Raw genomic sequence first — 25,388 nt, 5'->3', positions numbered from 1 at the left:
GAAACGGATCATTATCTGCGATACGATGGTTCCTTTCCAAACGATCTGTTTCGATGCTGTGTTTTCTTCGGGCCGACCAAGCGCATTGTTCTCTACGCTCTTTCGCCGTTTTCGATGGTTAGTCGATATAGATACTGAACGGTTCTGGGAATTGCTATTAATTCGTCAGAGTTGGAACTATTTTGAGAGCTCATGCAAACGTTAGAGGGAGAAAAATGTAACTTACAGGGATGTAAATTAGATGTTTTAAATCAGGAAGGGTTTAAAGTGACATAGGAAAGTTGTAATAGGAAGAAGAGAGAAAATTGTTAATTTCGAGTCATTGAAATTCTTTGCAATTCTTTGGATTTGGACTTTTATTCGCTTTTCTAATTATTTTATTTTCCATCTTCAGTGAAAAGTGTTAGAGTTATTCGAATTATCCAGAGTTTTATAGAATCTATCGTTTAATTATTTTTTTGTGACGATCGTTGGTAGAAATTATTACTGCGGAATTGTATAAAATTTTCTTCGACATTTTCTAAGGGAAATGTTTGGAGTTATTGCAATTGAAATTTTCTAAACCGTAAATCAATAGTATATTATATCAACACTAATATACCAAGTACAACTATAATCTGTTGCAATAACACGAACATGCTAAATCAATACTCCGTACCCCAGGAAACGAGAAAATGAAACAAGATGGTTGAAGGAAGGAATCTGGCTACTACAATGGTAAAAGAAAGAGAAAACGAAGAAAAGAGAAGCGTCAATCCGTGTGCTTTTGAAACGAGACGAGGCGTGATATCTGGAGGGTGTGTAGGGAGGGGTGAAAAGAGAAGAAACAGAGAACGCAGAGAGGGAGCTTTCCTTCCGAGTGTTCGAATGGAATTAGTTAGCTCATCCGTCGCCCAAGGGACGTTAGCCTACTCTCGGACGCCGGAAATGGAGTAACTCGTGGCTGCTCGAGCGTTTGTGAGCTAACAAGTCCCTGCAATCCGGTTTATTTTCGACGACAGGACTCGAGCTCGGTTCAGCCACTTGACAGCCTCTCTCCTATGATTCTCTCTGTGTACTCTATGGAATTCTCTGTCGAGCGATTCCCTCCGCTTTGGATTAATGATTTTCCAGATTTTAGGGGGCTGATGGATTTACTATGGTGCTCCGATGGCGGAAGTACGGTTCTAAGTTTGCATTATATGATATGACTTTGCAGACGATTGGAAATTCAAATTTATTGGGGTAACAGTATCATTAATTATGAAAAAAACGTAACGCGTAGAATTTATTAAGGTGGTTTATGGGAGTAGGTGGTTGATAGCGTGTAACAAAAATATTGTACCTTTAATGTATTTCCTAGAATAATTTTAAAAGGCGAGAATATATTTAAAAAACGATATACGTGCAGCGCAAAGAAAGAAGCGAACGTGGGAAATTATTTTTCGTACATATTCGTCGCAATTTTTCAGTTGTGTGCTATCTTCTCGCCACACCAATTTATGTGTATGTAAGCAACGACTATCTCGTTCAACTTTTTGTAGTAGTCATCTGCACTGCGTAAAAATAATCGAGCATTAAAATTGGATGCATTTATTATGTACAAATTGCGGGGAAATTAAATTTCTAGAGTGTGCAATCATTGACACGAGGCGATAGGACAATAAAAAGAGGAGTAAAGTTTCTGAGAGGGTAAACGTCCCTCGACTTTGCTTCGATCCGCAGTAATATCTTAACGAGCCGATAGAAATGCACTTGCGTCGTAATATCGAGAGTGTCTCTTATCGAACGCGTCGCGAAAATGTTTCCTTTCCTCGAAGGGGAAACAAGGGTCCGGCAATATTCAAAATTAAATTTGAACGACCCGATTTCTCTTACTCCCTTCGTCCCGCTTCTGTTTTAAATGCAATATCGCAATGAAAATACCGCTTTTGCAATGAAAATACGAATTTTAAATTTCAAAAGCTTGTTCTTCGAACATCTTTTCCAATTTGAGATCTTTTACTCGTTTATACCAATTTCAAAAATACAACGAAGCTGTAAAATATAGAGTGAAATTTTTATTCCACGTACTTTTGAAACTCTTTCGTGCAATTGCTCTACGTGTTATAATAATTCTACTAGTTCATCTCCCTCGAATCGTAAAACGATTATCGATATTCGTGAAACGATTGACGAATCTCTATAAATATTGCTATAGAAGAGTAATGGCACCAATATCAAGCTACGAACGTATTATTAATATTATTATTATTATTATTGTTATTACTATATGGGCCAATTCAAATGATAAGTACGAAACAATAAAAAATATAAGCAAAATAAGGAAAGAAAGAGAAAGATAAAAAGGAGGGAAAAATATTTTGAAGAAATAAGTGGTTCATCATCGGCGTACCGATTTGCTAATTTAGTAATTCTCTTTGATGGGTCTCGGAAACTATAGCACGCTTTTGCAATCTGATAGACTACAGCTTAAAAGAATTGGATTCATTTTACGCAACTATCTGATAATGTGACATTTAGAAAGGTACAAGTCCAATTTATCTAATACACACCAATTACAGAGTCTTAGCGTAGTTTTGTAACATCGTGGTGGTTAAGGTGGTCGGTAAACAGGAAAAACTTGCTACGTAAAGAAGATTGCTCGATATTTTAGAAAAATATTAGAAGGAAAAGGACCAAAGTATCTTAACAGCAGGATTCTACGTTAAAATTCGCAAAACATCTCGCGACTTAATTTAATCAATTCGAGGCTGCAACGAAAACATCGGAGATGCCTCTGAAACTAATAAATCAGCATAATTTCGTCGCGAATGCATTGAGAGCGCCATTTACAAAACTGAAAACCCGTCGAAATACTCGACCTTTCCGCGTTATATCTTTCTCAACAGTTTCTCCGAGGATCGTCTGTCGACGTCTTGCGTCCCTCCGAGCTGGCAGACGGCTGAAAGTTTAATTAATTCGTGACATTAGGCCAGGCGTAAAGTGATATCCGTGTATACGAATTAAAGGCGACATTTGAAGCTACGCGCGCACGCGCGTTAAGTGACACTCGAGCGACGCAACGCGGGAAATTTGTATAAGGAACGAGGCGAAACGTCAATGCGTCCGTTAATTCCGATGCGAGACTCGTGATAGCCGTAATGAGATGACTTAATGACTTCGTCGTGTACAGTTTAAACGGCTCGTTGCGACAGAAATTGGATCGGTCGCGGGATCCTCGTCGTTTGATGTCCGAGGCGAGCGAACGAGCGACGATATTGACCGATGAAAATCGAAATGGCGGGCTCGACGAGAGCCGAATAACGAAACGATACGGACTTCGAAATGATAGAAGGAAATGTATGTTAAAGTTTTTGAAACGGTTGGTTTCGGATTTTTCTGATTTCAAAATAAAATAGAACGACAGCGGAATACGAAGCAGGATAGAAATGAGGATTTTATAACCAGCAAGATTCTGATACTTGATTTGAATCTGAGATTTGATATTTTCCTCTTTTATTGTCCCATTCGAAGAATGTTCAAGAATTACCACGAGGAACGATTGGGGAAAGAAGCGTATTTTGATTCGTTTATTAGTTTCTTCGGCGATCTTCAAACTTGTATATTTTAAATATGCTTCTTTGGCGTTGCTGGAGAGTTTCGAGTCGAAGATCATTTTGAAATTAATTAGTGGAGCTATAGTTAAGATAATTGCAAAACCCGAACAAATTATGTTGAAAAGAAGCATAACAAACGAATTTCTCAAAAAAAAAAAAAAAAAAAAATTCTAATACAAACCCAATATCAATCAAATTAAAGTAAAGTATTAACTACAAAGAAAGATTCATCGCGCATTTCCTTCTACTCAAAATCCAATGAAACCAACTAATCGCACTATTTGCTTTTATCATTGCTCGAAAAAATCCGCAAAACGCTCACCTACGAAAAGAATCTTCCGCTTTCGAGAGCGAGTCGACTTGGAAAATTGACCTAATCGCGTACTCGATTAAAGAGTCGTGAAAGAAACATGAAACAGCGAGGAACTGAAGAAGATCCGGTGAGTGAAAAAAGGGGGTTGAATAGGGGAAAAGAGAGGAGCTGGGTGTAGGGGTAGGCGTGACGCGAGGAAACTTTTTGATAACACTTGCAAATTGCTTTCGAAAATAGAATAACAATCCAATTTCGAGGCAGTCGCGGTGGTTCACTGAGGGTGCTGGGACGTGTCGTCGAAAGGGATGCAGAAAGAGCGGCGGGGCGGGGCAGGGGGGATCGGGGGCGTGTGACGACCAGTGCACGTATTACGGATGCAATCTTTTCGATGTGCTTGAAAACGTTTGGAAACGTCGGAGGGGAGGAGAGGATGTTGTAAATGTAACGTACAAAAGAGTGAAAATTCTCTTCTTTCTCGTCTTTCGCATTATTTTTCTTTTCTGTTTCTCTTTTCTTTTTGAGAAAGGATAATAATTTTACGAAAAGGAAAATTTACGCATTCTTCGTCTCATCTTCGTTTTTGATCTTGGAAATTCCAGTTCGGAAAAATGAAATACCGAATTGATCTGATTTTGTTCGAAAGGTTGAAAGTTATGCAGATTTGATCGAGTGTAAAGAAACCGATGAATCCGAAGGATATTCATAAATAGCTTATTTCTACGTTCATTTGCATAACTATAAGCGTAACGTACAAGTTTGCAAAAAACCGAGCATCTCTTCGTTTTTCAAAATAATTGGAATCAAACAAGCCGGCCCTGTAGCCGGATGGTTTTTCTAGCAAATTTTCCTTTCCTTTTACCCCGAGAACAATTTGTCGGAGGGCAGGAGGCCACAAAATGGCGGTTGCTAGCGGTTACGGTATCCCGAAAGTCGATCGACGGTAAAATCGAGCCATCGAACACCGGCCAACGGCCATTTTTCCCCGCCACATAATAGCAATTACATCGGGAGGAACGATCGAGTCCGGCTCGGCCCGGAACCGGAAGGGACGCTCCACGATTGTCCGGATGCCGTTGAAGATTGCGCGTCTCTCGCGATTTTCGTCCATCCGACGATCGCTATCCGCCAGAAAACCGTTCCTCCCTCTTTACAGATTGGATTCCAGGAATAGTTTCGCGGGGAAAATGACGCGTCTGTGAAACGCTAATGGGAAATTTGTTGGTTCGAGGACTGTTTTGGACTTTGTGGTTTATGGGTAGATTGGTTTCTATGTTTATTTTGGACTATATTCGTGTTTATTCTTCGTGTTTAATTATTCATCCCCTGGAAAGTTTGGAATCCTTGTTAATCCGCAATAGGAATAAGAACTTAGAATATCGTACGTTGTCGTATGCTACAATGACACGAACATTTACATGTCCGTAGCAATCTACGAAATGATTCGCGAGAAAGTAGGCTATTCCATTAAGAGAAAGTTGAAAATTTTATAGTACCATAAACTTAATTGCTTTTCCTAATCTTCTAACTTATTTGACGTCTTATTTGACGGAAAGTAAATAGCACTTCGTCTGTTATGACAGTCATGCACGTGAATTTAATGAAGCGACAATTGTGTTTCTTTTTAATGGAATACCGAAATAGGACATTAGGAGAATTAAACAGAAAGAATCGAGAGAAACACGTCTCTATAGCGACGATGAAAACAAATCAATTATAGATGAAAGTAATTTCACCCTATAAACCAGTAATTGTAAAAAGTTAAAGTAATTTATTGAACTATTCGCTAAAAATTTGGACAAAGACGACTTTCGGACGTATCTTTCAAATTAATTTAGTCTAGAAAGGAAAGTTTCGAGAAGCGTGGTTCGCTTCTATTTTTACAGAATCGTGGTTCGCCGCAGCCAATCGCTCTGACTACTTCTTCGGTTATTAAAAGTTAAACAACCTGTTAACCGGTGAATATTAAAAAACTTTCTCTGGTAGACGCGACCATTAATATGATAACGACGGCCGCTTTTTTCTGCTTTATTCTTTCGTAAACATTATTTTCCGATCCAATATTCGAATTCTCGTGCAAGTTCAAATCATAGAACGTTCAGGTATTCGTCGAAAATTTGTGTATATTTTGCGTAAGATGTCACAGGCATTCCTATATTTCCAGAAATGGAACAAAAAGATCGTTGGGTAAATAAATTTTCTTACTTTCTTCGATGGTAGATCATAGGCTAAAGAAATGTTCGATTTTGCTATACGAACGATCGTTTAGCAGCAACTGGTAGTTCCCTCGAAACCCGAAAATTCCTCTTTTTAAATTCCACGACATCTATCTAAAAATTAGGTGGAAATAAAGGAAAGCAGAGGTGTAAGAATATTTGCAGGATCCCTTCTTGTCGATATCAGCATTGCAAAGAGTAACGTCGGTAGCGACTCGTCGTAGAAGCCGCGAAACCTACTACCCCCCATCGGACCATTTGTATCGGCGATCTCTCGAAGGGGTTGCTCTTCGCGAGGAAGCGGATGCTTTAAATTTCATCTGCACCAGAACCGACCTTAATCGCATCCGACCGACTAAATTTCCCATTCGTGGTTCTCCTTCGGGACCGTTTTCATCGCTGGCGCAATAATAACGCCGACAGAGCGCTGTACGGCGATGAAATCGAAATCGTATCGGGCATAGCAGAAATATAACGCGCCCTTCTGGTCATCCAACGTGATCTTTTACTTTCTGGGGGATCCTATCGTAATTTCGTTCGTTTCTTTTGGCTGGCGCACGGTATTTCAATTTACATCTTGATACGTGCAAAAGGTCGCCGTTTTACGTTTAATTGGTATTAAACTAGTAAATATATAGATTCTATAATGACCAGAACGGTGTACAAATACTTTTGGTAGCCATTGTAACGTATGGATAATACGTAGTTCATTTTGAACCATTCATCTTTCATTGCCTCTTTTATTTTCACTGAAAACTAACAGCGTGAACGGCCTGTATAGTATTCGCACTAGCATCTGTGCGTGTAATAATATTTATTTAGTAGCTGGTAGTGAGCAGAAAGCAGCTCGTAACACTGCTAACTAAACAGCAGGCGCAGTAAGATATAAAAATAAATTACACGGAAACGGGGCTGTTCGTCGAATTATACGAATTCTCGCGAATAGCAGTAACACGTTCGAAGGATAGCCTATTGCCACATCCGAAAATCTATCGTTTCTCATCCCCAGAGATCGACAGAGGGTTGGAATTCGAAACGCAAGTATAAAGAAATCGCGTTTCCTGCCGAATATCGATCAACTTTGCGTCTATTCGTAATTCTTCTCTATATCTGCATGGTTTTCGAGTCGATGGGATGGTATGCACATAACTTTCGGTCCGGATCAGGCGATCGAAACGATCCCCGGAGAATATCCGACGGCTAGCCAGATGAAAATTTACAGTTGCCGATTCGAATGTCGGTCAGTTCTCGCTGTATAAGTTGCCGTTCTTTTTTCCCCGCCAACGATTTCTGGCCTCCTGGGCCGAATATCGCGAATTTTCTTCGAATTTTGTGCAAATTTTCCATAAAGATTGGTTTGCGATATTTTTATAAAGAATATTTCGTATTTGTCCGTCTCATTGTAGTCGGTTCACGCAAATTTTTATCGAGGAATTGAGCTACTTGTGTCTGAAAATATTTATTATATTAAGTTATACCCTTTATAAGTAAAATAAAATAAAATAGGATAAAAATAAAAATTGCCGTTTCGTAAATGTCACAGATATCGAAGGAAACTAGCGCCAATTATCAAATCGGTTATACGAATTCGTGGCAACCCTCGCTCTCCCCCTTCACCATTAATCCATTCGAAAGGCAAAGAAAAAGGACTAGAATTTCACGCAGCCAGGTTTTGCCGGTCACGAAGGTTTATTTTCCGCGACGCTGGTATTTTCCCCGGGTCGCTTTGAAATTCATGAGGACGAATGGCTTAACCGCGTAAGAAAGGAAGTTTCGCGGCGGAAAAAGTCGCGCGGTGGTAAAACGCGTTCCCTATTTGCGCGTCACGGCGTCGAGTGCTTCCTCGATATTTGAATATCCGCTTTTCGTTGAAATTAAATGCGATTGCTGGCTGCTTGGGAGTTGTTGCCTCGAACGAGATTGCAAGGGTCGTCGCCACCCCTTTCGCTCCGCGCGCAACACCCCGCCGCCGCTTTCTTTCGGCTTGTTCTAGTCCGCGGAAACGCGCCGAGTTCGCCAAGAGAAAGAAATTCCGCGACGAAGAAGTTGCGAATTGAATACGTACATTGAAACATCGACTGTTTGTCTTTCGTCGAGGGATACGGAAAATCTTTCGAAGAATGTTCGGAGGCTGGTTCGAATAAATTGGAATAAATCGTTTTCCGATTACATCAGGGTTAGGGGCGAGAATGTGAATTATCCGTGTTTCTATCGAAATTTAATGGTCTGTGAAAAGGGCGAGTGGGATTGATTTGTTGATCTTCGATGTAAGCAGGTTTTCAAGCAGCTTGTTTAATCTACTGATTTCGAAGATGGAGGAATTGCTCCGAGTTTGATACGTATATACCGTTATGAAGTCGACCAGTCGTAATTTGCTGCATTTGGGGGTCGAGAAAAGTGAATTTCTTGGAATCTAAAGAATGTCTGCTGTTACACACCATGCGCTCGTTTATGTTTTAGTACAACGAATCTATGATTGCTCGGAAAAGTTACGATTACGACCATTAGATTCCTTGGAAGCGATTAAAAAAAATTCCAATATAAAGAAAAGACGTTTCTTACATCAGATTAAGTATCCGAGACTTAATAATTCATTAAGAAGTCCAAAGAATGGATCGAAAACTGAAACACAGAAGCCCTCGAGACGACAAAGACTGGAGTCAGTTACACCGGAGGATGAACTTGTTGAGCTTGGATCGGATCGATATTCCTCGTCTCGGAAGGAAACTATCACCGAACAACTCGGTATAACAATACTCAATTACGATGTTCCGCCACAATCGTCTGTAAAACAACGAGAAGACCAGGTAATCCCAATAAACCGCGAAACCGTTGAACCGGCCTGAATAGGAATCGTGAAACAATCGGCCTAGTCCTCGAAGAAAATATCACCGGACCGAATCGCGGTAACGATATTCAATTGCAGATCCAACGCTTGCTTCAGGGAACCTCAATAAACCACTCTTGGAACGTCGAAACCAAACCAGTCGGTTAAAAACCTGGAATTTTGCTCCACGTCCCACGAATTTTCGCTAATTAATTCGCTTAACGTTTAGACAGATAGTTCCTTTAGGGGGGATGTTCTTTCGTATTGTTTCGTTTTAAAGGATTTGTGGATGTTCGAGGAGCAGACGTATGGTTTGGATGTTTGGAAATGTGATTTATTTTAACATTGGAACGCGGTTTGTCGGAAACCAACAAATTTGGATGTTTGGGGACCTGTTCTTTAGGATTCTCTTCTCTCGGCGATCTGTGGAAGGGTGGAAATTTTGTGTTTGAAACTTGTCGATGGATATTCGAAGAGCCTTCGATATGAGAGTAAATTTGCATTCAATTCTACTCTTGGTCCGTTATTTTGGTGTACTATCTCTGTGTTTGTTGGAAAAATTTGTTGGTGAAATTTTGTTCGCCCGTAGCTGATCAGTTTTCGTTGAATTATAATGTCCGGTAGAAAGTCAGAGGTCAGTGATCATTCATAACTCAAACGTAACTAGAACAGTTTCAATGAAACCTGCAAGTTCTGTAACTGGAACGTGAAACAAATTGCAAACGTGATACGACCCAGTTGGAACACAATTGGTCTTTAAAGAATTGATCTCAAATTTAAATTACGATAAATATTATCGTAGGAAGTTGCGCAAAAATTCTTCCATTACTTTCGATAAGTTTGTCCGATCAAGTGCGTTCTCGAGGCGCGTATACCCTCGTCATCGTCGTTCTCCAGCAAACTGTTCGCGGTCTTGTCAGATTCGCGGCAGTCTAACAGCATGGATTATAATTGCTTTACACCGTGTTACTACATTTCCTCTATTCCAGTCTCTGTTAGAAACTTGCCGAAACGTCGACGCTGCTTTTCGTTTTCGTCAACATCCCTTGTCTGAATGCTTTCTCCAATGATTACGATATTAAACTGACATCTCGGAGAATAATTAAGAAAATTTTATCCCCGTACGAATGATCGTCAAATCCTTCGAAAATCATGCGAGTAGTCAGAGAGAAGTGGAAAATGTTTATATGCGAAGACGATCGAGATGATCGTAAGAAAATAAGAACGATCGTTATACGCTGTAACAGGAAGTAAAAATTGAAAACAAAAGTCCAACCGCTTGGTAAATGGCAATCTCGCCCAATTTCATAATCCCAATTAAATTCCGCGTACGCAAAACAAACGAAACCCTGCCAGGGAAACACTGCCACTAAAATCGATAATCCAATAAAGAAATTACACCGAATGTTCTGCAACTAGTAATAGCCGTAAAAATAGCCGTCGCGGATTGCAAATGAAACAAAATCCAAATTTTCCGCTAACGAACACCCCCGCACGTGCGTGGGCGAGCATTTCTGTGCAGTGTCCAGAGAATTCGTCGTTTTTCAGCGTCGTTAACTCGTCCCTTTGTTTCCCGCTCGCGTCACGCTGTATTAAAAAACAGAAAGGAACGATGCTCGCTTCATTTGCCCGGCGATCTGGCCGTGATTCAGTTTCAGCAACAAAGCTACCGGCGCTACAAAGTGAGTTTGCCGGCTTTTCCCTTCTTTCTCTTTCGACGAAAAACGAAAAAAAAGGAAGAAGAAAAGGAGAAAAGAGTAATAAAACACAGAGGGGAGGAGCGAAGTAAAGTAGCGGGACTGAAAATGCGTGTCGAAAGGGCAAAAAGAAAGAAAAAAAAATGAAAGTTGAGGAGAGGAAAAAATAACACAACTGAAAGGATTTCTTCCTCCGGCACGTGTCGTTATGCGAGCGGAAACGCGCGTAAATCCATCTGTCCGAGGACATTTTTTAAAGCGCGATACTTTCGCGACCGAGCAACGAGAAAATGAGAAACGGCCTTCTAAAATTTTCAGATTTTTACGAATTTCTGTTACGACAAAGAACGGTTGCGTGCTATTTTAGCGTGTTATTCTAGTTCAAGGTCTTATTGTACGATTAAATTGACATACGTATAAAATTATTTTTGAGCTCGTAGGTTCATAACGTTTGAATTTATCGAACAAATTGTGTACTTAAAATTCTATTTATTAAATGCCTTGATAACAAATATAGAGTATATAAAAATGGAATTGGAAAGTTTTACAATTAAACCAACGTTATCGTAGAAAATCATACATTCTAGGTTCTGCGTCTGTAACTTTTGAACCTGTACTTACGTAACAGACTTAAGAAATGAGTAAAAAGTGAAGTGAATCGGTTTGTCTTGTAAGAAGCTCGTATATACAAAAATATTCAATGTACGAGTGTATTATTTTTAATCGCGCGTTAATGGCCATATCGTCAGCTAGAATTTTAATTGGGATCAATGAAAGGGTTGATATTATAGTTTCGTAACGTTAAAAGGTAGCGATATAGATTGAAATTTGCGAGAGGGAAATTATGTAGCAGAGAATGGAACTTTGATTTTGATTGTTTCAATTGAGGGCGCGTATAATGGGGGAAATTGAGCTTCGAGATGGCGAACGTGATGTTGTAGTTCACAATGATGGCATACAGAAACGCGAGGATGATTCTCTTTCTTTCTCTTTTTCTTTCCGTTCTTTTTTTTTTTTTTTTTTTTTGTTACAATCTCTTTTTTCGTTCGTTGTTATTATATTGTGTTTTAATTGGTTTTTTAAAATGTTCGACTGTGCTCGAAGTTCAGGAAAATTGAATGTGGAATATAAATGTGTTTAATTGGTCGATTGAAAATACGAAAGTGTAATTTGTGTCATTAAGCGTAGAGTTGTTGGGAAGTTAATGAACGAGGAATTGTTTTCCATGCAACATTTCCAGATTTACATTTCGAGTATTAATTATTTTTGTTTTAATGTTTCTCCACTTCAGGAATTTACTACGTTGCTGCACCTTCGTGGGTCTTTGCATTTATGTATTTCTACGTTACTTCACGTTTCTCCAATCTCTACGCTTTACATATCTAAATTATGGATTTTCGATATTTTGCAATTCTTTAAGTTTATTATTTGTTTTATAATTTTCATATTTTTTGGTATATTTGCATCTTCGTATTTTTATACTTTTTCTCTTTTTGTATCATATTTCTGTGTTTCGCGTTTCTACGTTCTTACTATATTTTAACCTCACAACTTTCATAATACGTTCATAGATGGTGGAATGTAGAAAATTAGAAAGGGAACCGCCAGTCTAGCTCGATGTACCAATTAAGATGGAACCTTCTAATCAACCTCATTAACCCATAAACACGAGTGTTTCACGAGCAGAGCAAGATGCATATTTAATTATGAAATGATTACGAAAGTATGGCTACCAGTTGGTTCGATAGTGGACGTCGTTAACTCGAGTTTCTGTTTCGCGTTATTTTTATTTCGTACAACGAGATGAAAAATACAAAAAAAGGGGGGGAGAAGAATTGTTGAATAAATATCGAGGACGAAATTTCCCTACTCGATCGGTTTTGCAATTCAATGTTTCCCCTCAATTTTGTGTTTATCTGGCATCGATTGCTGATAATGTCCGCGTATGCGAGGGTAGAAGAGGGTGTTTCATCGTAGAAATTTTCATTCGTGATGAATGTTAACGAGAATTTAAACTGCGACAACGGATAAATAATTTTTACGCCAGTCTGTGATCAAAGTTTGATTTTCTCTCGCGAAAGAGATTTTTCGATATGGGACAACGCTAAAGTCTACCATCGTTCGAATTAAAGAATCTTTTGAATATATTTTTGAATGAACTATAAAGAAGCTAATTTTACAGGTTACAAGTAATTTTTCAAATCGCTAAAGAATTATTTAACGATCATGGTGTCTATGCGAAGATATCACTTAATAAATCAGTTCCTAAATATATGAATAATAATGGCCCAAAATAGAATAGAATAATTAAAAATTCGAAGATTAACTGAAAGGGCAAATCAATAATCTACAATACAGAATCATCGTCAAATCGTCGTTCGAACTTGCAAGAACTCGACGAAAACATCCTGTAACTCACAGAAACAGTGAATTTCCCAGGATTGGAAAGGACTATTAAATATAATAAAAAGACGAGAGAAACTACCAGCGTCGTAAGAAGAGACGACGAAATAAATTCCACGAGACGTATTCTCTGATCGCAAGTTGATCCAATTTAATATGGCAAGCAGGAATCGCGAGGCACGATCCACTTTCTTCTCTTTCTTTCTCGGTTCTCTTTGTATCTCGAATATCGAATCGGTGTTCGCGGGTGAATGGCGCTCCCCCCATTGCATCGGCTCGAAGCGTTTTCACCCTAACGAGCGGCTTTAATTTCTGCCCTGTTTCCGCGTCATTTGCTCCAGAGAAGGGGCTCGATGAAAATCACGACAGGCTGACACAAATCTTCCGGCTCATACAAATCTTCATTCGGTTATCTGGCTCGCTGACTCGAATTCTCGTCGTTTTCCAATTTTTTTTTCTCCTTCTTTCCCCTTTCCTTCTTTACTTCTGGATCTTCCCTTTTGCCTCCTTTCCTTCTTCGGTTCTAGGCTTTGACAAAGGGTTGATTTGGGCAACTTTGTTATTTAACGTTCTTCGATTTTTGGTTTCGGACTTGATCTCGACGATCAATCAGAGATCTTGTTATGGATAGTGAATTTTACGTTCTTAATCCTGAATTTTTTAATTCAATAACATAATGTAATGTAATGATCTGATAATAATGGATTTCTTAGTTTTTGGTTTTATTGTTACAGTTTACGGTGTATTATTACGGCCTGGTTTCTTGATCTGTCGATTTATTATTAGGTTTTATTTGTTTAAAAGTAGTTTCTGTTTTAAGGTTTTCAACTTGACGATTCCCGATCGTCAAACACGAAGCAACGACTATGCCAACGAGTATCGTTATATTTCTAATATTCTGTGTTACATCGTTCGCTATATCACTGCCTCCATAAGAAATCGATGACTGAATAAAGAGACAAATAGACGCTGAATCTTGGACACAATGTCGTAGTAACACGAAATGATCTACTCTTGATTCTGGCAGCCTGCTGGTCAAGCTAGACTTGAATCACGATCCATTTGTGCCGGAGGGTAGGAACAACCCTTCCTGTCCGTTTCTTCGATAGCTTGATTGTTGACCTTCCGACCATAACGTAACTGTATTTTCACATAGCGTGTCGTGAACCATATGCTTGATATGCTTCAACCTGATTTATGTATTGTAGTTGATGGTCCTGATGTATCAAATAGGTCAGAAAATTGGAAGTTTTGCTCCAAGTCTTTTTCTATTCCGAGAAGGGTATTTTTTTATTCTGAACGTTCGCAGTGATTGTATCAAATTTGTTAATTTTTTTTTATTATTATTATTATTATTTCAGAAAAGAATTTGCGCCTTCTTTCACTATCGCCACGACGAAATCCCCAAAACCCCCGAAAAAAAGAAAAGAAGGGCGATATTCCAAGTACAACTAGCTTATCCCTACGCAATTTTCCAAAGAATTCCAGACACGAAAGATCCTTTCAGGTACCTATACGCGTCTGCCGGAACGATACACGAATCCCGGTGACGCGGTACCAGAGCCATCCATCTTGAAAAACGATAACCGGCTCTGTGTTGCAGCGTCTTATCGCGAGGACTATCTCGAGCTAATATTATTTCACCGGCTCAAAGTGTAGCCACGCTCATCCTCGACAGCCTCTTCGAAAGATTTCGCGTGAAAACTCACTTTCACGAGGGTAGTTCGATCGTCTGACACGATCCATCATCTTGTCGCGATTTTAGGGGCAAGTTTTACGGGATTTTCATCGAATTCGATAGATGTTTCTTTGTTAATTCCATAAAAAGTTCTATTTTTGGTGGACTTTGCGAAATTGTCGCGGAATTGCTTATATTAGGAGACGTTTGACGTAATTTGAAAAGATTTGGTGAAATCCGTAGTTCGTTGAAAGAGATTTCCCGTCGATCGAAGGATATTTCGGTTTTGATTTTGTAGTTTGGGACTCTGGTTTTGAATCTTGCGGAGCGCGGGAGGATAGATTTTGGTTCTGCGGTTTGAAGTTTCGAATTTGAGACCGATGTCGGAAATTAAGCTTCTTTGTTTTTGATAATGATTAGATCGTGGAAGCTTGAAAGCGTATATCGAGTTTTGCTAGCTCATATTTTGAACTTTGAATTTTCATTATATTTGCATTAATCAACAGCTTCTGTCTTCTATGTTCATAGTTCAACGAAACAATTGAACGCAACAATATCACTTTATCGTTAATATTCAATTTTATTTATATCCAAAAAAAACATCACGCGATAAATACATTCCTGAAATAAATTCCTAAAATTACAAAAGCGAAATAATAACCCTGAAATGTCACAAATAAAACAAAATTATAAAAATTCTAAAACGAAAGAGGCTTCCAAAATTTCAACGACATTACACGGATCCAAAACATCTCCACAAAAACATTCTTATTATCCCAAAGTGAGCTAGTCAAACAAATCTCCGGAAAGTACCAAAAAGACCAATTAACCCGCAACGACCAACATGGCTGTCAGAGAGAGGATCCATTGTCCACCCTAACTTAACTCGTAACGGGCCGGAAACGTGGCCCAGTTAGCTATGTCGTCGAGCAAATTGTCAAGCAAGCGGAGCGCACCGCGTGTTTGCCCTGCAATTAATGCGAGTCGCGCGAATCCTCCAGCAAATAACCGCAGGGGTGAGAAAGAGCAAGAGAGAGAGAGAGAGTGAAAGAGAGAGAGAGAGAGGTGGGTTGTGAGGAAACTCATCGGATCGCGTTGCAGCTCGGTCGTGAAATTGCTTTGTCAACCGGCGAAGACCCTCCGAAGGGACTGCAGACAGCTGGCCAGACGATCGTGAGACGATTTTATGCGCCTCGTCGGACACGTGAGATCCAGACTTTAAGCGTCCGAGAAATTGCGAGCAAATTCTTCGTATTTCAGTACGCGTGTGCCTTGTTTCATCGAGGATAGTGACGTTTGAATTTGGTTTCTTGAGATTTTCGACTTGTTTGAAGTGGTTCGACGAACGGAGGCCTTACACGATCATTGATTTTCGGTTTTTGTCTGCACGTGTACGTTATGTAACCAAGAATAGAGGCGTTCAAGCTTGTATTTTCTGAAGGTCTGTGGTCGTTTGCGAGGGTTCCGAGTGGTTTGAATAGATCAAGGTGTGATCGAGGTTGCTCAGAAAGCATTTTCTGTAACGAAAAACCCTTCTTCTTATAATGATTTATTATAATAATTATGGAGAAGAGACGGTTTAGGTAGTTCCGTTTGTTTCGTAGTTATCGTTTCGTCTACTAACTTGTGATAATTTTACTGAAATAAGATTTCTGACAAATGGACTATTTGAAAGGATTTTCTCTCCTGTGGTCGAGGGGTTTGTAAGGAAGAAGACGACATCAATTGTAGTAGAAATAAAATACAATTATACAACAACATAGCCGACTCTGTGGAAGAAGGAAAACTCTTCTTTAAGAGTCTCTTACGACGCGGAGAAACGAAGGAAGGAGAGTTTCATATATTCGCCGGATATACGGCGGTAGCTTCATCCTTTGGCTGATATCCGGCGCAACCAAACCACCACCGGACCTACTCTATTATTTACTTCCCGCGAATCTATGGATTATGGAATCTTCGGAAGAGAGGTTTCCCGATTCTCGTCTTTCAATTCTCTCCACTCATCCGCGGACCGGATCGAGATCTTTGATGGGCTTCGTGGCTCAGTGAATGGCGAACGGATTGCATGAACTTTTAGGAAATTACAAGACAGAAGCGAAATTACTAAAATTGAAAAAAATCGCTCTCTTGCGTTTACCGAAGGAGGATCGAAGAACTCGTTTCTAAAGTGATTTACACTTCGTTAAATCTAACTTTAGCAATGTTGCAGGAATCAATTTTCATGTGTACGAAAAATACATAAAAATACATGAGATCAACGTTAGAACTACCGACGACTAAAATTAAGCGTAAAATTGTATCAAAGAAACTGAAATGAAAGGTATACGAATTTATTTATTTCCTCCTGATGACCTAGAAATTGGACCTGGTTTTACATCGTTCACGAACATAAAATAAAACTAAAAGTAAACTTGATAACACATAACCACAAAAGCATACAATTAAAATTTAAATATTTCCAAACACTTTATCATTGTATAAACATTTTGCCCATTACACTTCGTTCAACGAAAATGGAAGTTATATGAAAAAGTATATAAAGCTTTGCATATATTTTATAAAAGATCATTCAACGCCTCCAGAATGCGTCGCTGTAAATCTATAGAATATCCGTTCAAAGTTACAAATTGGTCATCTCGACGCTTTTAAGTTCTAAAGTAACTCTAGTGTATATCGATTGTCTACTGTTCTGAAAGAAGTTCGCTGTGGCAAGACAAGAGCCGAGAGATCTCCATCTATGCAACCACCAGCGCATCTTATCGACTAAAGACCAGAAGAAGGATTTCCATAAATATTCGTCAAAGGGTTTTCAACTCTCAGATCCATGGAGTCGCGTCTTTTCTTACCCGCTCGCAAGCGTGATCCTGCGGGACTCTTTGATCTAGCATTCTGTCTCTCCAAAGCTGGTGACTGGCAGACCTGTTCTCTCTCTCTCTCTCACTCTCTCTCTCTCTCTCTCTCTCGAGCTTATGAATTATCTCGAAGCTGTAGCTGCGTATTTTCCTCGTTGAAAGGTCGCCATACTTCCATCCAGGGCATCCACCATGAGGTTTCCTTGGTTTGTGAGCCTCCAGCGATCGGATCGTAGGTCTCGCGATCGAGCACACGCGAGTATCCCGTTTATCGTCGCGTTTCCTTTGAGGGATCAGCTCGAGGAATTAGACTCAGGGACTGAGACTCTTGATCCTGTTACCGCGGAGAATCGCCGGTTAAACGTGTTTACGGAGTTGGAAGGATTTTAATAATACACCTGGGGACTCGTATAAGCGGCAAGCTGGCTGGTTTCTTGCCAGAGAGGTTTAAGGTTAGGTTGGGAATAGAGAAGGGGATTGGAGTGGTTTTGGATTTGAAGAGAGAGGGCTTTGCTGGGGTCTTGATTCTCGGTGTTCATGCGATTGGCAAGCGAATTTTTTGCCGATTGCGGTACGAGAAGCGCACCGAGTTAGACTCAACGCGTTGTCCGTCACGGTGGACACCAAAATTTTTAGTTCGACCGTGTCGTTAAAGCGATCTGAATTGGGATTAAAGATGAAAGGTTTTCCGTCATGGATTTTCAATAGAGAGTTTTATTCGGACGTAGATCATTTAGGAGCAAGTCTTGTTTGACTGTATTTGGAAGTGGTCTGAATTTGAATTTGGGATGGAAAGGTTCATTTTTTAAAAGCGGAAGAATTTTGAACTTAGTGTATTAGGGTAGTGTTAGGAAACGAATATTTATTGAACTATGTCGTGAAAATAGTTTGAATTTACGTTGAAACGGTTTTCGTTCGTATATTGACGTTTGTTGGTCTCTCTTATTGTTGCAGAGGGGTAGCGACGAGCTTCTGTCGCAAAGCGGAGCAGTTAGCAATGGTGCTGCAATGAGTCCACAACCACATCACGCGGCCGACAACAACAATGACGCCAAGAAGGTAAGTGGCAACAGAAATTAATTATTAAACTTAAATTTTTCGAGCGAAATATCTCAAGCATCTCGAATTCGTCGAACAGTTCGATCATTCTTATTCTTTTGAGTTTACTGTCCTAAATTTGTTTTTTCAATCGTTAAAAAAATACGTGGATATTTTTAAAACCTCAAGAAATTGCGTTCGTAGGTGAAAGTAACTCGAAGAGAGAAAACAATTAGGGAATACGATGTAGCGACGTTAAAACTCGTTTGTACAATGATATCTCTTTTTTATTCGATAAATCGCCAGGTCTTTTTCCAAAAGCGTAAAAAGTAGAAATATATTCACAAGATGGAGCACAGGAGAGATACGATCTCTATTCAGAAATCGCTTGTTCCATCTTCGAACATTACAAATCGCGGATGGATGTTGGACAAGGGCAAAGGCATACCATGTTGTTGGAATAATTGAGCCAGGTCAGGATAAAAACAAGTTGAAAAATAACGTATTTCGAGAGAAAAGCGATCCTATAGCTTTGATGAATTTTTCGTCCTTTCGGCGAAAAATTTCTGTTGGGAAGCGAAAGATCGAGTAGGTCAGAGGACCTGGCATCTCTCTGCTCCGGTTTCAAATACACCTGTGCGTCCGAATTTCCGTTAGATGTAGGCTGGTTTTCTGTTCTCCGAATGGGAGGAAGAGGGAAACGTGTAGCTTCGCGAAAAAGTAATATTGTCGAAGTTGGGGAACAAAAAATTCTTTGGGAAACAGATAAATCGATCAAAATATAAAATTGAAACGTGCCAGCAACTATGAAAGTGACTTAAGCCAAATATTTTTTATGCAAAATTTTTTGTATATTATCTTCGCTGCGATATAGATCGATGGAACATAAAGTAAATGAAAAATCCAACTTTCAAACAAGTTTTAGACCTGCACCATCTTCGTAATCGTCAGCACGAATGACCTAGTTCGTCCGGAATTAAAATAAACTCGCGATACTGTTACGAAGAAATAAAATAATTTAATTAGAAGGTAAGGGTGGAGTAGAATAAAGAATTTGAATAAAAATTTGATTTTTAACTCCGAATGGAAAAATTTGTTCTCGAAGAGGATAGTTAAGCTCCAATCATTAAACGAGGTTCATTCGTTCAAACGAAAACACGTTCAAAAATTGTACCCTTCTGCGCTGAAAATACACCTGACAGGATTAACCAATCGTTCCATGTCTCTGTCAAAAAATCGTATCTATTTTTCACTGTCCTGCTGTGGAAATTTCGAACTATGACAGCTTTGCAAAAATATCACTCCGTCAGTCATATTCCAGCTTCGACGATAACCAATTTCCACTTTTACACTTTCAGAATCGTAGCTGGAAAAAATGATCAGAAATTGAAATGAAATACTTAACGGGGTATGGGAATGCACGGTGAAATATTCATCCTATGTCACGTTAGCCGCAAAAAGGTGATAATAAATTGTGCCTCGGGTCGAGGGAAATTAATCGAACACACCTGTTGGTCGCAAAGCAACATTAATTATGCGGCCATCTTTGACGAAGTTAAGGAAAAGTAAAATAAAATTGGAAATGTGACGATGATGAAATAATAAACTGTTCCGTTAATAGAAGAATAAAATGTTATGTGTAAAGATGACACGATGCATCGAAGGTTACGATAAAACGATTTTCAGATCCTGAAAATAGGTGTATGTAGTTTGAGAATTTCTTTCGTAAACGATTATAAGACAAAATGTCCAGATTTTTTCGATTTAGTATTAGTTCAGTTTCCAGCTTTGCCTCCAATGTTTCTAGAAAAAATATTCCAAAATGTCGATATTATGTTTCTTCTGGTAGAACACATCTCCCTGCGAAAATTGAAAAGTTTAAAGTAGAAAATTCTTTTCGGTTCATAAACTGAAATCTACGAGGTAAAGTATAGCATAGGATTTTGCAAAAATTCGAACGATCGTAGAAATGGCAACGAGTCGAAAGAAAACACAGTTTTTTTTTTTTTTTATCAAACCATACAATTTCTTAAACAAACTGTGTAAATTTAATAAAAATAGATGTTCTTCGTATCACGATGCGGTTAAATATCGTAAAATCCCTGTAAAAAATCGCCGTTTTGTCTGATTTAGTGTATCGTTCGTATCAACCTTGTTGAAAAAAAAATACGTTTTCCCTGGTGACCGAGAGTGAAAAAAGGAAAACTTGGCGATGTCGACGAGGGTAAAGGGTGGCAGAGGGAAATATTTATTATTGTCAGTCAGGCGTGACGTGAGAGGAGCGAAAAAATGTCGGAAGTTTAGGCGAATAGAGGCAGCTGTGTGAGCCGCTCGTAAGCTCTGTGGATGATGCACGTGCACCGGGTGCATCAAAACTTGCAACCCTCGTTAATCATTCGGCTGCATGACTGGAAAAAGTGGAGGAAAAAAAGGGGCAAGAGTTTGTCAGCCACGGAATGGTTCAAAGATTTCGATTCTTGTCTTTTGTTACTGATATTTGCTACGTTAAGTTGAAATGGATTGCACAAGGCCTTCCCTAGGTATGACGACAATTAGGTGTTACGACAATTCGCAATATTTTACTTGGTTGCGATTAGTCGACGTGCATTTTATACCTATTGCTTATAATAATGTTAGAAATCCAAGTTTGTTTCTACGACGCGATTTATTTCCCAAGAATAAATTAATTTATTATAAATCTTTTTATAATAATAGTACGTAGAATGTAGAAATTTTGTAAAAATTGACCGTCTTATCTTCTAGAAATTTTTAGAGACTGTGGGATTAATTTGTATCACATTTTTAACGATAATCTCGATAAAATTACGATAGATAAAATTACGATTTAACGGCATTTTATACATAGGAAGAATATTTGATTAGGATAGCAGCTTCGCCAGAAGACCTAAAAGTGTTAATTAAAGTACTAATTATTTAGCTGTCGTTGGCAATTTTGTGAATATTCGTGGGCCGCTAACAATTTCGCGCTCTTTTTCGGCGATGCTATGAAACGGCGGCGAACGTATAGAGCGTCGGAAAGTAGAACGTGTATGTTTTCAAAGTAAAAGCGAAGAACGCGGCCGGCTTTGTCACCGAATCCCCCGTTGTTCTCGTCTGTCTCTCCTTTGCAGTTAACGATCCGCTTCGTCATCGTTCTCGCGAAAATCATCCAGATACATGTCAACTGTATACGAACTTCTTTCCTACGTGGCACGTAGTTGGACTAAATTCTTTTTTTATCTAACCTTTCATCTTTATCTAAGGATTCGTTTCATCCAAAAATATGTAAATTTTACGCGAGAGATTTTTTAAAATTTACAAAGACATCTTCGCGAATCGTTTCAACGACATTGTAACGTTGATTTAACGAAAGATACGCCGATATTCGCGACAGCGGTAGAACCTTCCACTTGTAGCGTCACGAAACAACCGAAGTCAGTGTCGTAAAACTAAGACCAGGTTGATAGCGGTATAAATAATAATTTTGCGACGCGAAACCGATCGAATTACAAATATACTGTTTTGCGTAATAAGAATAGCGCGATAATGTTCCATTCGATAAAAGCAGAAACTTTTTAGATTCGTGCCACTATCGATGCCAAACACCGATATCGTATCACTCTACGATATACTTGCCAGACTGTTACTGTGTGTTATTTGCTGAATATGAACGTTAGTCTGCAAGAGTCTGAAATCTTCGGTGAAAGGATTAATTTAGCTAAAAATAGCAGAATTGTGAAAAAGCAGCTTCTTCGCAAAATATAATAAAAGATAAATGGCGTCTGAAGGGACACCTGATGAAAATCAGCCCTAACATCTTGGGTATCGTTAGCCACTTTGCTTTATTAGGTGGACAACCGGCTGGTCTCCTTTGTCCCAGTTTCTTTTTGATGTGCCATTTTCCGCCTCGTTCCGTCCCATTATCCACAAATGGTCACGATGCTGCGTCACTCATTCGCGTGGATTTCACCCCATCGAATGAAAGGGTTCACGCGTAAGTCTCGTTAAAGGTGTTAGACCGGAGTCAATTACCGTACATTATTTTTTTTCTAGTACTCCCTCAGGCTTGCTTCTTCTTCTCCTTCTCCACCTTCGTCATTTTCTTCTCTCTTTTGTCATGGCCTTTCTTCCTTTGATGAAAAACTCGGCTGACGACCCCCGAGACGGTGCTCGCTCGAGGGCGTTGAAGTTTTTTTCTCTCCAAGTTTTTGATGTTTCGTTAGTCTAAGGGCGTGAAGGTTGTTAACAGGCGAATGACTGTGAAATCGGCTTCCTTTGTGATACGGTTTCGGATTAAGTATCGATGATTGGGGATATTTGGCGAGTTTTATTTAGATTTCTGTTCTGTCGTATTTAAACGTACACGCTTTTTCCTCGTTTTGGCGAGTAAAGAGAATTTTGATATTAGAAAGGTGTAATTTGTTGGAGAATGAGCGAGTTGGTGGACCGTTAAGAGCTAAAAATGATCTTGGAATATGTACGATGAAGGAGCTCCGTGAAAATCGCAATTTCCTCAACGGGTAAGGGATGAAGAAGGCGATCTATCGGTAATTACGTCGGAGAATAGCATCGTCTAAGCAGATTACACGCAGTCGACGATTCTAAGTCGATCAGGGACCATAAATGGCTTCCGATCTCGCGAGATCACGCGCCTATCCCTCTTTTCACTGCGCCACGGTTCAGCCATTTTCTCGATTAAGCTCGACGGAAGCCCCGGCAACGACGGCCAGAGACCCTGTTTCTTTCTTGCCTCGTCGAAGAAAAGTCGTTTCCGGCCTGGCGAGCTAATTTCAAAAGTGCAACCTTATCTTCCGCCGCGTTGTTATCCCCGTGCTTCGATCACCTTTGCCTCGTCGACAGTCGATTGTTCGTAGCTTTTCTTCTCGATCGAATCTCGGAAAGATGACGCAAACCTTTCGAAAGAGAAGTTTCCTCGTTCTCCGCTCTCGAGGAGTCTCGCCAGTTTCTTATTTACTTGATGAATCGAGGCATGTTCGTAGATATTCTCGTGAACGAGGCTTCTGGCGCGAGTTCGTGCAAAATTGGTTGGCGTCCATTCTTTTCTCATTCTTTTCATTTCAGTGGATTTTTCCAGTGAAATGTCGGTTGGTATTCGAAAATTGACTTTGCTTATACCGAAGAGGATTTTTTAATTAAAAAAAGTTGGTACTCGAAACCGCGTTGGTACTGCGTTATACCGAAACAGATTTTGTACATAGAAAGCTGATCGGTACTTGAATATTGACGTTAGTTTATACTAAAAACAATATTTTATACGAATATTAGGTTATATCTGCTAAAAATATCTATTTTGTATATAAAATATCCTATTTTCGCTATTGTCTTCTGACATCATATTTTCTTCAAAACTCTTGCAATTTTTTATTCGTTCCTACCGCAATAAATTCAAGAGAATTCAATACAATCTGCTTACAGCGATAAGCCAACATCTCCACGATTCTACAGAAGCATTCGCTTTTCACGTTTCATCCACGATCTAGTGCTATTGAAAAATCTATCGTTCCGACCAACCTCGATAGTTAATTAACAGTGTTTTCCATGCACGACGAGGGTAAAGCGAATGGAAAAGTGGTTCGAACCGTAAAATCGAGAGATGGTGATTATTCGCACGAGAATAGCGGTCGGGGGTTGATGATGGCATCCCGGAAATCGCGGTGTGCGTTCCGGTGCATTCGCAGAGAAACATTCCAGCATGAAATATGTCAGACATGCCAAGCAGAAGTTTCGGCCAGGTTTCAGAAGTCCCCATGGTCGATTGGTCCGTCCCTTTCCCATTTTCATTCCGGATTTTCTGATATGACATTCCGCTGTTGGATGGCGAAAATTCGAAAACAATTGTACCGTCGGAGAGAGGAGATTGCGAATCGCGGCTAACGATTGATCCATGAAATCTGGCTTTTACTATTCTGGTTTTCGGTATATTCTGAAGTTTGACGACACACTGAATTTTTTAATTGTGTGATCAAAAGTTCATGGTCGTTCGTGCAAGCAGATATTTGAGAATTAATAAATATGAACTTAATGTAAAGATACAGGTAAATATAGATAGATATAAGCTCGATGGATATAAGTATAAATGTAAAGAATACAGGAAGGTTGCTTAGTTTCTGATGTAATTATGTATTGATGAAATAATACATCGCGTATATAGCGTAAATTAGTGTAGAAATAATTACAAGTTACTGATTAATGTTAGTTGAAAAAGATATGGAAGGAGAAGAGTGGAGAAGCGAAACCCATGAAAAATCCAAGGAAAGTGCTAGTTAAAGCCGCAAACGTATCTAACCGGTGCTTTCGAACGATGATAAATCGATCTCTGATAAGTTTTATTAAAGGAACACGTATCGGGTCGTCTATTTTCCGAACCCCGGGACGTCGCTTAATTCGGTGGCAACCTGATTTCACTGGCCTTTCCGCCGCTTCTATTTCGACCTGCTTTTCTTTCTTCGTTCACCAATAATCTCGTGACACCTGGTATTTTCACCAGTGGCCACCGCAATCGGATCAGAATGTCAGGTTATCAACATTTTCGAGAAAGATAAATGCAGAGTATTATATTTCTTTTCGGTTGTCAAATGTTAATTTAAGTCTTTCTGTAATTTGTTAAAATATTCTTAAAAATAGAAGTGTCTTTTCGATGCCGGAATAGATGTCGTAATAAATAATTTCGAAGGATCGGGAAGACATAGAAAATGAGGAAAATTCGAACGTAGGGAGAACTTTACCTTTTAGTAAGAGATTTAGCGAAGATAAAAAGATAGTTATGGA

The 25,388-nt window shown here is 39.3% G+C and overlaps 1 protein-coding gene across 17 annotated transcripts in view; it reads left to right on the top strand.

Moving 5' to 3' along the window:
* heph (polypyrimidine tract-binding protein 1 heph) overlaps positions 1-25,388 on the top strand; it is a 435,707-nt gene that overhangs the window by 276,425 nt on the left and 133,894 nt on the right. For all 17 annotated transcript variants that reach the window (XM_033340791.2, XM_076625718.1, XM_033340788.2 and 14 more), the window contains one exon: positions 18,516-18,620. In XM_033340791.2, coding sequence (XP_033196682.1) covers positions 18,570-18,620 — 51 coding nt within the window. In that variant the 5' untranslated portion in view covers positions 18,516-18,569. The remainder of the gene's footprint in view (positions 1-18,515; positions 18,621-25,388) is intronic.

The sequence above is a fragment of the Bombus vancouverensis genome, chromosome 16 (assembly GCF_051014615.1).
Source record: "Bombus vancouverensis nearcticus chromosome 16, iyBomVanc1_principal, whole genome shotgun sequence".
Lineage (NCBI taxonomy): Eukaryota > Metazoa > Arthropoda > Insecta > Hymenoptera > Apidae > Bombus > Bombus vancouverensis.
Note: the sequence above shows the minus strand (reverse complement) of the source record. Positions and strands in the feature narration are given on the sequence as shown.